This window comes from Myripristis murdjan, chromosome 22 (assembly GCF_902150065.1).
Source record: "Myripristis murdjan chromosome 22, fMyrMur1.1, whole genome shotgun sequence".
NCBI lineage: Eukaryota > Metazoa > Chordata > Actinopteri > Holocentriformes > Holocentridae > Myripristis > Myripristis murdjan.
This window is the reverse complement of record NC_044001.1, coordinates 31,155,307-31,170,338: the sequence shown is the minus strand read 5'-3', so window position 1 is coordinate 31,170,338 and position 15,032 is coordinate 31,155,307. Positions and strand designations below refer to the sequence as shown.

General features: G+C 41.2%; 1 protein-coding gene across 5 annotated transcripts in view; it reads right to left on the bottom strand.

Moving 5' to 3' along the window:
- The window catches only part of gphna (gephyrin a), a 58,706-nt gene extending 45,792 nt beyond the window's left edge, over window positions 1–12,914 (bottom strand). For 3 of the 5 annotated variants that reach the window (XR_003930355.1, XM_030081787.1, XM_030081788.1), the window contains exon 1: window positions 12,771–12,914. Coding sequence is in view for 4 of the 5 variants with exons in the window: in XM_030081787.1 (XP_029937647.1) it covers window positions 12,771–12,834 (64 nt within the window). In the remaining variant the exon portion in view is untranslated. The remainder of the gene's footprint in view (window positions 1–12,770) is intronic. The other 2 variants (XM_030081791.1, XM_030081789.1) reach the window with 2 other exon arrangements.
- Window positions 12,915–15,032: the final 2,118 nt, after the last annotated feature.

Below are 15,032 nucleotides of genomic sequence, written 5' to 3'. Positions count from 1 at the left end.
CAAATTGGTATTTTCTCAGTATTGGGGGAACTTGACCCCCCACAGAATGCATGGTTATGCCCTAGCATGCCAACCAAAATGATATAGGCCTAACTGCTGCAGTTAGGCTACATGCAGGGACACTATGATTATAAAAGGAGACTGGATGCTCAGGGGGCATCTTTGAAACACCCTTGGGCATAAAGACTGGGGAAAAGCTGCTACTCCCACAGTAACAGACTTGCTAAAGCCCCCCATTTTTCTCTGTACTCCCTGATTTCTACTTCTGTATATTCCAATTTAAACAAATAATGCAATTCAAACAAATAACGCATAATTTCCCCACTTTGGCGTGTCAGTATCTCTTACAACCTTTTTGTCCACATGCAAGTTTTGTTTTAGCTTGTGATATTCAACTTTGTCTCCTAAAAATGATGTTTCCATACAACTAAACTATGTTTAGGAGTAAATGTATTTTGCCGTGGATTACGTTTGTTTCTGATTTATCACAAATACATTTCTAATCAACATATCTTGCATATCATGTCAGATGGCATTTTAGCCATTTTTGTTACTTTAGCCACTAAAAGTACTTGGTGAATATTAGGGAAAGGTTAGGTTTAGGCAACAAAACCACTTGGTTAAGGTTAGGGAAAGGTTGGGTTTAGGCATAAAAAAACACTTGATTAAGGTTAGGGAAAGGTTGGGCTTAGGCATAAAAAAACCACTTGGTTAAGGTTAGGTTTAGGCATGAAATCACTAGGTTACAGTAACATAACATAACATTTGCAAAAAACAAACACCATTATCACTTTGTGCTCGACTCAAACTCTAGTTGCTTGGGTGGAAGTTGATAGTTTGACCCATCCGTCACCCCACCTTCCGTCTTGAACTCTTATCTATTTTACCCACCATTATTTCCTCAGACCAAATCGGTTGTATTAAAAATAGACAATTTTTAAAAAAAATATCAGGCGTGGACTTAACATCCTTTACACTTTGTCTTCTCAGTGTCCAGAGGCACTTTTGTCTCTGGATGCTGAAAAGGCCTTTGATTGCGTGCAATGGGCCTACTTGTTTTATGTTATCCAGCGGTTTGGCTTTGGTGCAACTTTTATCTCCTTGGTCAAAATTGTTATATACCTGACCTTTGGCTGAATTTACAGAAGTCAGACATGCAAACTCCTCTGAGTAAAAAAGGTGACAGGGTCACAGGGGTACGGGGGGGTGGGGGTGGGGGTGGGTTGCTAGTTAGTTGGAAGACTAGGCCCTTACATAGCAAGCATATGCTTAGAGCTAATGTTAGTTAGCAAGACAAGCAGACCATGCTGGAATTAACATTAGAACTAGCTAACGTTAGCTGGCTAATTAGTTCGCTATCTTGCTAATGGAAATTCCAGCATGTGGCCCGCTTGTCTTGCTAACTAATGTTGGCCATTTTGCTCAAAGCATAACGTTATGCAAGGTCTAATTTAACGTAAGGTGGTTCAAACTAACGTTAAAACTTTCCACCAGACTCGGAAGCCAGGCGTCTCTTCCAAACTACAAACAAACAAACAAACAAAAAAAAACGGCGATTGTAGCCAAAAGGTGACAAATTTGCATGCCTGAGAAGTGCGACTCTAACTCTGTGCTGTCTGAGAATAACTCAAGAAAACACATATTAAATACTTTTAGTTAAATTTATTGAACAACTGACAATCAAACCAAGTTTAGTAGTATAAAATATGACAAGCAAGTCCTCCTCGGCTGAATCTACTTTGACTACCTCAGCTGCAGCCGCTTCTACATTTAAACCGTCGTCCATCCTCAGCATCTCTTTCCCTTCTTGTTGCTGACTGGATGGGTGGAGTCACGTGACTACACACGTTGTACATGTAGTACAGAGTCTTAAAGGGACATGAACAGGCCTACCTACACACAGCCAAAAAAAGACAAAAACGACTTTTATTTTGTTTTTTAAAATACCGAACATACCGACATGAGCAAAGTGCCGTCAGTTATCGTAAATAAATTTCGGTATCGGTAAATTTTCGGTATATCGCCCAGCCCTACTTGGACCTCTCCTGGGGTCCGTTTCACGAAGCAGGTTCAACAAACTCCGAGTCTTACCCCGAAATCTGAGTTGATCTACTCTGAGATAGGAAACTCTGAGTTTTCGGTTCCAGAACAGCTGATCTGAGTTAGTTTGATCAACTCAGAGTAGTTTCACCTGGAGTTAAGCGCGTGCACCACAGCTGTAAAAAGACAGTGTCAATGGAGCCCCGATTTGACGAGTCACCATGGCAACGGGGAAGCGTCGGGCTGCTTCTTTTTTTTTTTTTTAAAGTGCAACACCGCTGCAGCGGCAAAGGAGAGGGAGACGGCGTGGGAGAACACTGCTGCTCGGGTCAGTGCGTAAGTTTAAATGTAGGGTTAATCCGTTGCAATCACAATAATAGGCCTATTACAGGGGAAAACTGCTTGAATGGTAGTCTATTAATTTATTTCATTTAGCTGCAGTCCCGCGGGGGAGAAGCACACTTGGCAGCAGTTTAAGATGAAATATAAAAACATTGCTCAAACAGGTAAGACCTCTGCATAATCTCATGCACGGTTTTATTACCATCTCCCGACGAATATTTAATTCTCTGCACAGTAACACTGCACCTTCATCCACGGGATTGTTGTCGAAAGTAAGTAAGTAAATAAGTAAGTACACTTTATTAATCCCACAAGAGGAAATTCCAATTTAAGTTACATCCCGTCCAAGAGACACCAAATGTCAAACTGGGCTCCAAGGGGAGCACAACATGGCATTAGCAAAAAAACACACCCCAGCACAATAAGCACATAATAAACAACATGACTCAAGACATTGCACATGTGGAAGGGGGGAGGGATTTGGGAAGGGGGAAATGTCCAGCACAGACGAGGGCCGTATGCAGCCACTATGGTGCTCCACACCCACGAGCTGCACTGAAAACGGGAGGGAGAGGGGGTGGGGGGCCAACGAGGCGTTGAGTTTCAAGGGATGCGTGTATGTGTGTCCTTGTGTATGTGTATGCGTAAGTCCAGGACCATCTTCCCCATACAGACTATACATTGTCTCTGCCGTCTGATAAGATGACACCCCCAGCCGTTGCCCGGGAGACGGCCTCGTGAGTCCTGAACAGAGTTGAAGTTCCCGGCTGGAGGGTGATGGGGAGGGAGTGGGAGAGAGCGGCTGTCTGCATAAACATCCAGGAGAAATTGAAGATAGCGGCCTTCCAAGGTCGCTGGGGCGCCGAATTGTGGATAAGGTGATTGTTTTGGTCAGGCTGCAATTTCCATCAGCCTTGAGTCTCTGTGGTTCTCTCGGTGATTCCGAATAATTTCAAATTATGGCACATTTCCTCAGTGTCGAGCTTCCAACTTCTCCAAGCTGTTATCCATCTGGCGTAAAAGTCCAGGAATTTCTTCCTGCACAACGCATGAGTGTTGTTAGCTCGGCACAAACCTTCTATGGCTGGCAGCTTCTCCAGAGCCAAAAGCGCTGCCAACACCCTCTGAACTTTGCGATAAATCAGGAATCCACCAGCACCAAACAGCAGACATCCTGTTATCATAAATCCAATCATGTAGACGTCTTCAACATCCTCGACGGAAAGAATCGACAGGCACATCACCCTCCACTTCTCCCAGGAGTCCATGGTGTACCCAGCGGCAAACGTTCCGGCGGGGCATGCGGGCTCTCCTTTGCCCAGTTTTTTTGTAGAGAAAATTTGATCAATTGCATTGAGAGACCAGCTGATCAGATCCATTGTTGTGGATTTTCGGAGAGAAATGCAGAGAGAGGCTCTGATAGAGACAGCACAAGACAGAGAGCAGAGCAGGGCAGATAAGGGCAGGAGGGAGCTAGAGAAAAAGCGTCCGCCTGTTGACTGAATGAATGAGGAAGTTAAATACCGTGTGTGGCTGAAAGAGGGCGGACACAGAGAGAAACTCGAGGTTTCATGAGAAAAACCTGGTCCCAACCAGGTTAGTTTCATGGAGTCTGTTACTGCGGTAACTGACCGAGAGCTTAAGTTACCTCCCTCTGTGAAACAGGCTAGAGTTACCCCTCTTTCTCTGTTTTGAGTTACCTCCCTTTGTGAAACGGAAAACTCAGAGTTTCCCTCATTTCAGGGTTAACAAACTCTGAGTTTTCACTAAACCTGCTTTGTGAAACACACCCCAGTTCTACATCTACATGCTCCCTCTGGGTGATATCATTCACAGCTATAACATTAGCTTACATGGTTATGCTGACAATACTCAGATCTTCATCCCCATCAAGCACAATAACCACTCTGTATTGGCTAACCTTGAGGCATGTCCGTGTGAAATTAGTATGGAAGGCGGGAGGCTCCGTTGCCACAGACACAGTCCTTTACGCCGTATCATTCGTCTGCACCAGCCAAGACTGGCTTTAAACTCATTGGCGAGTATAGTCAGCTCTTGGGCAATCTCCAAGGCTTTCACCTGAATGATGGCTCATTTTGTTTTTCATTCACATATTGTATAATAACTATTACAAAATCTCATTCACAACTGTTATAACCCTAACCCTAACCCTACATTCCGTGACACCATATTTCTGTGCTGCTTGGCAGCTGTTTGATGACTCTGCAATGTTTATCACCATCATCGTAGAATTAGCATAAAAGTGTCTTCTCATTTGTTTGTTAACTTGCCCTACTTTTGAGCCACTTTCCTCAGCATGTTCACCGTGTTTCTCCATCTTTCTTGTTGCCAATGTACATTGAAGTATAAAGGTCCAGACCCCGACTATAGGATGACCTTACTTTTTCAGATTTATTCACAGGTAAAAATCCCCATCCTGTATTCGGGTCAATATGGTACACTTATGCACCTGGTTATCTGTCTTGGTCCCACTAACGTTCTCCAACCCGTAAAGCCCTTTGAGACTGTTTACAGTGATATTGGGCTCTAAATACACTTGAACTTCAACTTTTTCACAGCAGCCATTTTGACATGAAATAACAGGGTAAAGACAGGTGTTACTAATTACATTAAGGCTCCGTTCCATTTAGGGGTAACACAGCCATTCCAGTGAGTCAGCATGAACAACACCAGTGCCCTAGCTCTAAGTGAAACCTAACCTTAATTTATGTCATTAATTACACCTGTTTACCCTGCTATTTCATGTCAAAATGGCTGCTGTAAAAAGGTGCTATGGATGCATTTCAGACAGCTCAAGCTCAAAAATTCAGTGTACGTTGAACTCCATAAATGTTTTGAATTAGAGGTATATTTGTTGTTTTACTGACAAAATTTATAGGCTTACTGGAAAATGTCATCATCTAACAAATCTAACCTCATATAATTATCTTTAAAAAAATGGATAACAAGACAAATATAAATTATAGCATGTATAGCAAGTTCTCTAGCTTGATCAAACGAAACAAATGCCATGCTGAAAAACAGCTTCAGCATGTAGGTTAAAGACTCAAATACCTGTATAAAATTAGCTTATTTCATATGAATGACTGAGATGTATTCAAGAGGGAGCTGTTCTTAAAAGTAAAGGAACCACCTTCTGATCTTTGATGATCTAGTCCATGATCTGTGACTATATTTCTCATGTCTGAGGTATTACCTGGAGTATTTCAGCTTGATACAGCACAAGTTGTATGTGTGGTTCTTATCTAACGTCATCTTTCAGGGAATCACAGTCCAAAAAAAGAAGAAAAGAAAAACATTTGTTGTTTTTGGGTAAGTGGTCAAACTACAGGTTTTAAACTAGGAGGTTTTATGCTAACAGGATTGATACAGCAGGAATTCTTGCATGATCTTTAAAGGTTGGGGGTGGAGGGTGTTCACTTGAGTATTGTTATTATTATTACTTAATTGATTTAAAGAAAAGATACAGGGATCATATGAAACTAGACTACCTTGGTACCAAGAATGTCGTGCTAGGTTGTCAGAAAGGGAACTAAATATTGCTAAGTATTAGGCTAAATTTTTGAAAGGGAAAAACTGGCATCTGACCTCAAGACATCTGAGTGAAAATGGGTGCTATGGGCACCCACGGGTCTTTCCTTTGCAGACATTCCCACCTTATACTAATCCTATGCAGTTTGGCCACAAACCATGCACATTTTGGCATGCAAATAAATAAATTGGGTTTGACTGGAAGCTGAGACTCTTGTGGATTCAATGAGTACATTTACATGCACACCATATTCCGGTATTATTCTGAATATTCACAATATTCCGGTTGCGCACGAGTCATGTAAACACGCACCGAACCCGATTAAAGTCATATTCCGGTTGGAGAGAATCCCGAATAAGACCCCTGGCATATGCCTGTTCCAACCGGAATGTTGAGGCATGTAAACACCTTAGTCGGAAAATGCCCCAAACCGGAATATTCAGTCACGACTGTGTGTGCTTGATTCGCAAGGAATTCTGGGGCATCTTTGTTGCTATGGTTACTGCAAGTGGGGAAAATGACATGGCGCACACTACAGCATGGCAAAAAGCAGCAAGAGCCAGGAGACTGCAGTCTGCCTTCAGCTAATGAAGGACTTAAATATCATGGAGGATATCAATGGTAGAAAACACAGAAATAGCGACAGAAGAAAACTTCTTCTGTACTTCCGGCAGACCAGACGCCTATACGTGTACTGCTGTCCACCGCAGCTGAGTGTCGCATTATGTAAGAGAGTGGAATACGCCGAAACACCGGAATATGCCAAGTAACATATCACTGATTCTTGGGAATTTGGATAAAACAGGTTTTAATTTTGGAAAAAAAAAAGTGCGTTAAATTACAAAATCTGAAGGTATATCATTATAGGCCAAGGTCTTGGCTGTTCAGCAATGTACTGGTGCAACCTCCTCATTTTGCATTTTTTTCATAAAACAGGTTTTTCCAGTTATTAGGCTACTTTGTTTTTGTCAACACCGTCACCATAATGTTTTTTTTTTTATTTGAAAAACATATTTTTGTATTAAAGAGACTATTACTTTAATAACTCAACAGCACCAAAGAAACATATTGTAAGCATATTCATTTAAAACCAATATAACTGCCTCTGACGGTGGTGACACTAATCTGACGGTGGTGACAGTGGCCTCATTACAACATACATTTCCAAAATTTATACCACTCAAGTCAATGGCCGAGAAGTGCAAAGCAACATTACAAAATGTGAAACACTTTTACAAAGTTTGAGACAAATTTACATTTTGGAAAACATCTTTACATATCACAAAACAAAATTACATTACCAAAACACTTTTACCAGTCCCGAAACACATTTACGTTTCGGAAAACAAATGAACAAGACGCGAAACACTTTTACAAGTGCTGAAACAAATTTACAAATTACACAAACCGGAAAGGGAATGTACCAGAGCCCTGATTGACACGGACTTGACACGGAAGTGAAAAGGTGCCCGGTCAATTTTGGTTTTTGTCGTCAATTGTGTTGGTGACCCAAGATGGGCATAGAGTTTGTTAGCGACACAGAGCAGGCAGAGGAGCCAAATATGCTGCAACAGCGCATCCAGTATTTTAACGAGGGGCACTCGTATGCGGTTATTGTGGACTTTGTGTCTAGTGTGCATGGTGTACACATCAGCTTGAGGTCCCTGAAAACCAAGCTGAATGAAGCCAGGTTCTACCGCAGGAAGCATAACTCCCCCATAAACTCCGTAATTAGAGCCATCAGATTGGATCTTCGTGGACCAGAGGCCTGTATCACGAAGCAAGCTTAGTTTTCAGACCTATCTGGCTACACTAATTGATATCATGGTGTTCAGGGATAACCAGTATCACGACGCCAGTTATCAACTCGCTCATTCGATCCAGGTTTGCCTCATAAAGAGCCGTGAATGCGCACATGTAAGGGGTGACAAGGAAAAACGCACAGCGTATGTCACGGCGGAGGTGCAGCGTATTATACTGGAAAAGTATGAGGAGGAAAAACATCATCTACACACTAAATCGAACACCGCGGCTGCCGCGAAGAGAAGGCAGAATGCTTGGCAACAAATTGCCGACGGTGTAAATGCACAAGTTACACATCAACAGCTCAAGTCCATATCTGACGCTGAAACCTATGAACTCACTGCACTGCACAGATGTGTTGTGTGTATGACAGGTAGAGCTGAATTCCCCCAGGTGTCATTCACCTCAGCTGCCAATCAGGCCCATTCTCTCACACAGGAATAATTAGCCCCCCAAAAATATTTAGAGCTAATTAACTGTGCTATTTTAAATGTCCCTAAAATGTCGCAAAACGCCTCTAAAATACTTTTGATTATCAAATTTCCTTTAATGATCTCTCATGTGTGTTTTCCTCTCCTACAGAGTGTCAGCTCTGTATAGCAGGCAGCTTTTAGCCAGGCTGAAGCTGCTTCACATTATCACAGCAGGGTATATGCAGGAATCTTGAAGTTAATTTTAATACCTTTTTAAGACTTTTTCAAGACCCTTTCAATATTTTTTAATACCTCACCGCACAACAACAGAGTATTTTTTTTTACCACGGATCTTTTGTAGCACAGGGGAGATAGGCTATGTTGCTCAAACACTATGTAGTGTTAGTGTATGTTTATGAGTTGTAGAGCATAATAAATTATCTTGAAGGAGTAGATGCTAAATTATTATTTGTTTTAAAAATGTAAATTAATTATCAAACAGACCTAACAATTCAACTACCATGAGCAGTAGTATGCATGTGATAACATAGATTGAATATGAAAAATAAGCCAAAGTGATACCTCTTCTATGAATAGACAAGCTAAGCCAGTGTGCTGCTGTTAGCCAGTGAAAATACAGCGGAGTGGCACCTCTTCGCTTTGTTACACAATCTATGTCTGTGCGCTGCTGCAGCCTGGAAAGTTTCTTTCCTTTTGGACTCGTACGCCGGTGCAGGTGTTGTAATGTTTTTTTCTTGGTGGTGCAGATGAAACGACTGGAGGGGTTGTGCCACCCAGATTTACTTCCCTCCATGTAATTTTCCCCAGACATACGTCCATATTCCACACAAAAACAGCATTTCATTCAAATTATGTCAAATTCCGCGTTAAAAATAGATTCCTTTTTATTTGGCTAACTCCGCGATTCCGTCCGTGATTCGGCCCTAGCTAAGTTGAACGCATGGATTCACTTAACATTTCGGTGCATTCGTAATATGCACTGGGAGTGCCAGAGCATACTTTATGCTTCTGAATTTCCACCTGCCTGCTCACTCTGCCGCTCTCAGAGACAATTTACGAACGCACCCACAATAGCCTCGTTTTTTATGTACCTGTTCATCTTTGTTTTTTTTAATAAAAATGAATAAATTCACACACTTTTACGAAGTTTTTGGGACTCAAACTCTTGGACAGCTAATTCAGAAAAAATACTTTCCAAATTTAAGACTTTATAAAGTCGTGATAAGACTTTTTAATACTTTTTAAGGGTCTTAAATTTCCCAAAATTGATTTATCACCTTTCAATACTTTTCAAGACCCCGCGGATACCCTGCACAGCCTCTCTCTCATACAGAGAGTCAGCGGCAAAATCTAACGCGTTTGATCGGCCCAGGGAAATCCTTTCACGCCGTAATGCTCTCCTCATTTGGTCTCGTCGTTCAGAGGGATCCTCAATGATTGGGCAGGCCACGGTTTGGCAAACAGCTGATTGGCTAAGGAGCGGGTGCTTTATGTAGCAGGCTAGCTTTCAGGATAGGCTAGCAGGCTAGCTTTCAGGATAACGCCTTAATCCCACTGCGTGATACAGGCCTTTGGACAACTGCTTGGCTACCGCTGTAAACCCCGTCCACATGAAAAACAAAACTGACTCCATTGGCTCACGTATTGTCCACAATACGGACAAAAGAGCACCCGGTCGCTGTCCATATTGGGTGGCCATGAAATCCACTGCCACTGACGACAAAAATCAAAATTGACCGGGCACTTTTTCACTTCCGTGTCAAGTCCGTGTCAATCAGGGCTCTGGTACATTCCCTTTCCGGTTTGTGTAATTTGTAAATTTGTTTCAGCACTTGTAAAAGTGTTTCGCGTCTTGTTAATTTGTTTTCCGAAACGTAAATTTGTTTCGGGACTGGTAAAAGTGTTTTGGTAATGTAATATGTTTTGTGATATGTAAACATGTTTTCCAAAATGTAAATTTGTCTCAAACTTTGTAAAAGTGTTTCACATTTTGTAATGTTGTTTTGCCCTTCTCGGCCACCGTACTTCTTGCTTAACAACTTTATTTAAGTATTTGGTACAAAAAATAACAATCCTGAGCACTGTTATAAGCATTTTTCAGACTTCAGTCATCACCGTCACCGTTTTTTGTCACCACCGTCAGGTGGTGACAAAAACCTGCTCTTTCACATGATAAGCATGAGTTGTTCACATTAGCCAGCTTGTTTTCGCCCTGTTGCTACCTAAATTAGACCTCTTCTTAAAAAGTATACATTTATTCCATAATCTAATTTAATATTTTTTATACAGAAGTGACGGTGTTGACATGTTATGGTTGTGACAGTAGCAGTGTCCAAAAATATGAAGAGATTTAAGAGAAAATAGCAAACTTCCAGGAGCCTGAGCGGTCTTGAAGCATGCAGTAGAGCTGAAGGTTTGAAAAGGGATCCTCAGGAATGTAATTGACCTTGTAGTTTTTTTATTATTATTTTTAAAATATATATCTGACGGTGGTGACGAATATCTGGGACACATTTTGAGTAACCACAAAATAATAGTAAATATTGTTCAAAACCCATCGCTTGTAGTTTTTAATACATATTATGATGTACTCTTTGATGTGGTAAAGATATTATTCAATGAAATTATTACTTTTTATTGTTTTAATCAAGTTGAAATGATTATATCCTATCCGAGGACAACTGGTTTTGTAGGCCATGGGCCAACATATAATCATTAAATTAATACAAATTAAAAATAAACCTATAAAAGAACCTTACAAATGTGCAAAGGACCCCCTGATAATGCCCTTGATTCTTTTTATTCATTAAAATGTTGTAAATTTCCAGCAGAAATAGCATTTTTCTTAGTGGGACGTGATTTATCCAAATTCTCAAGAATCAGTGATATAAACGTAACATTCCAGTTGCCACAGCGAAATTAACTTAACCAGAATATTGACCCGAACTGGAATATGGTGTGCATGTAAACGTAGTCAATGAGCCAGATTTTATTTATGTGTGATGATACTGGTCCCCATAGTAGCCATTTCATTGTTGACATCAGTTGTATAAAATGACCCATTGTGACCATTAAAATAATCATAGCTTCATTAAACTTTACATCGACAAACTAGAGGATAATTCAAAAAACAAAAACAGCAATAACTTGTAATACTGAATCACAATACCAGTAAAATTGAAATACATAATGAATCAGCACCCAAGTATGACAGCATTGAATCGGGAGATTAGCATATCATCCCAGCCCTAATGATCTATATTACATTTTATTGACACCTTTAATCACATTTAACCTAGATAAAGCCTGATTATATTTCCACCAATCATCATTGACCCTGTACTGGCCCTTTGTAGAAGTGGAGACCTGCAAAATGTCTTCAGTATGGAGGGCCCCCTGTTCCTTAGTAGCCCTTTATTACTACCTTGTGACTGTGAGGACACTTGGGACATTTAGTATTTGTGAGGATCGACGAACAAGCGAACAAACACACACACACACACACACACACACACACACACACACACACACACACACACACACACACACACACACACACACAAGGGGCGTGTGGATGTATGCTAACGTGATAGGAGGATCTACTTGCTTGGATGGTTAGCTGCTGTTGGCCGAAATACTAGCTGTTCGAAGCCGTGCTACATTTTAATTCCAGCTGAAAGCTGCCATCCTCGTTAGCATTAACCTCACGTCTGTACCTAGTTTGACGAGACAGCAGGTCTAGTCGAGCCAGTCACAGTCCTGCCTCGGCACTACACGGAGCCAAACACCTATTAAGCTACGTTTCCTAGTAAAGTTAAAACATCTGCAGAATACAATTCAGTTTGCATTAGCGCTCGTCTTGCCCACTAGCTAGCTGTGAATAGCTAACCAAACGCACGGGTTTCAGTTCAGTAATGTTGTCTTCTTGCATCAAGTAAATGCGCTACAAATGAAACAGCGGTTAGAAAAAAGCCTCGATATAAACTTCAATAAAAACAGCCTCGACTGTGGCCAGCAGAGCGCGTCTGCAAGGGTACATGAATAATGCAGTTGATGTAGGCTAGGTAGGCAAACGCTAACCTTGCTACAAAATGTCAGTCGCGTCAAGTGTATGAAGTGTATGTGCCCGGAAGAAAGACGATTTCGCCTTCGGAATAAAAGTGTTGCACAAATCGTAGCCCCATTTGTTAAGTAACGTTTTGATTTGAAAGTCTCTACCATAAGTCATATTGTTTATTATATTTGACTTGACACTGGTAGAATACTTCACTGTAAAGCCATATAGCGTCACAACTATCACATTTAACAGCACAACCAACATGCGCATGTAAATACACAACTGAAAAAAAGATAAATTGGAGAAAAGCGTTGCACAAATGCTAATTCCACCTCTGACCGACTCGTCAAAATGCAGGCAGATAACGTTAGTGCAATGGCAGTCAACGGTACCGGTTAGCGTGCTTGCTATCATTAGCTAGCTCTGCAGCGCAGACAGCTCGTATCGTGACACCGACAAGCATAGGCAACCGACGTCGAAACGGCAGAGAAGCGTACATTTACAAAACAGTTTGTTACCATCTATCAAATCTTGTCCTTACCCGTCAGGATGCCGACACGGGTCTGGTGGTCGTGGTTGGTGAGCACCATCCCATCCGCCGCCATGTTTACAACCTCTGTCTGCACCCTGACAGCAGATACATAGAACCACTGTGGTGGTGTATGGGCTGCTGCTGCACCTCTGGAGCACGACAGGGAGGGGATTCAGTGCGCGCGCGCTTGTGTGCGTGTGCGTGTGCGTGTGTGTGTGTGTGTGTGTGTGTGCGTGCGTGAGGGAGGGGGAGAGAGGTTCTGAAGATTTGTGTAATCTGTGTCCTCTGGTGAAGATGTCCTCCATCTATCAAAGAAATACTTGGTGATCCCTTCATAACACCGCAGACAGTGTATGGCTTTTTAAATCTGAGTTGCAGGGTTATACACTCAAATGTCTCACTTTTGGCACCAGTGTGACATGGTACCAAATAATGAAACTCACTTGGGTTAGGGTTAGGGTTTCAAGGCCAAACCAATGGTGCCTTTTTCTTTCTTTTTTTTTTTTTTTAACTTGGCACCCACCGATCTAATGATAAAATATCATTATACAGCTGCTTTCAGCTGTATAATAATGAATCTAAAGATGGGGAAAAACTGATTCACTTAAGTATCATAATTATTTTTCCAATTGTTTATATTACTGAACCGATTTAAAGTAAACATATTGGTATCGTGAAACTAGATGGCTTAAGGAATCTGTTGGTACCAAGCATGTCATGCTAATCTAAATATCAGGACTAAATTTTGCTCCAAAATTAGGCTAAATTTTGGTAAGGGAAAATCTGGCATGGTCATTTTCAAAGGGGTCTCTTGACTCTGACCTTAACATGTCTGAATGAAAATGGGTTCTGTGGGCACCCACATGTCTCCCCTTTGCAGACATAACCCACCTTATGCTAATCCTATGCAGTTTTGGGCACAAACTATACAGTACAAATGTGTTCTTTTCCTTCTTGTAAAACTGTATTTCAGCATACTGTTTCAACAGTCTTGGAGTTGCATAAATTAGGTTTGACTGCAAAGCTGAGACTCTTGTGGATTCAGTGAGCCCTGATCCTGAGCCTGATGATGTTAGCCCCTATAGTAGCCATTTCATTGACATCGCTGTATCATGAAACTTTACATCCACAAACTAGAAGATAATTAAAAATAATAATAATAAAAATGGAAATATATTGTAATGTCAAATTGCAATACTTGTATAATCACAATACTTGAGAATTGCAATACATATAGTATCATGATTGTATTGAATCAAGAGATTACCATATTGTCCCAGTCCTTGTGGGTTCAGCTGAAATCTAGCAGGCAGGCTGATAAAACAGGTGCATACTTTTTTATCCCCATCACATCCAAATAACCCATTCAGAGTTTTGCACTGCCACAGTCTAAAAGTTTAATGTTGTAAGTCAGCCACTCCACAAATTCTATGGACCTCTGTCTTTAGAAAAGTGAACAGTTCCCACCAAAGCAAAACATCAACAATGTGTGGGATCTTCTCTGCTCTGAATTCCCCCCAGGGAAGGCCATGGGCTGAGGGCCACAGCAGTATTGTCATATGCCTCGGGACAGAGTGTGTATCATGTGATGTGTGACTAACCATAGTGAAATCAGCCTGATGTGTTGAACACTACATGTTTTCAGACCACAGCCCTGCAGACAATAATTCCTATGGGAGCATGTCTTGCAAGCCTCATTTTGGCTTGCATTTCAAAGTCTGATTGATCTGGGTTGATGCTTTTGGACTGCAGGTGCCAAAAGCGGATAATTCATGTCAACGTTCAGTATCTTAAAGGCGCAGTATAGCACAATAAAGGTTTGGAAAACTTACTTTTGGTACAAAAACTCATCAAGCACTGAAGTTTCAAGATACTCCCAAAACTCTTTGTTTTGAATGGATAAATGAATGGACAGAGGGATGAATGGATCATCATGCATACTCATGTGGAATTAGGCTAAAGTGGCTTCCCACAGCCTGCCGGAGAAGTCATATAATCAGTCCAGTAAATCAGTCATATCAGAGAGGACAACACTGACCTACATCTGATTTTAATGAAAGGCCAGAATCAGCAAACCAATAAATTCTTGTGTTCCAGCAGCAGGTTGATCAGACATTGCACAGGACCAATAGTATACTATACAAAATATAACTCTCAACACTAGAGGAGAGAGAAATATATAGCTTTAGAAAAAAAAAAACATTTAACACAAGTAACAAATTAAATAAAGTGGATCAATACAAAGGAAGAAAGAAAAAAACATCTGCATAC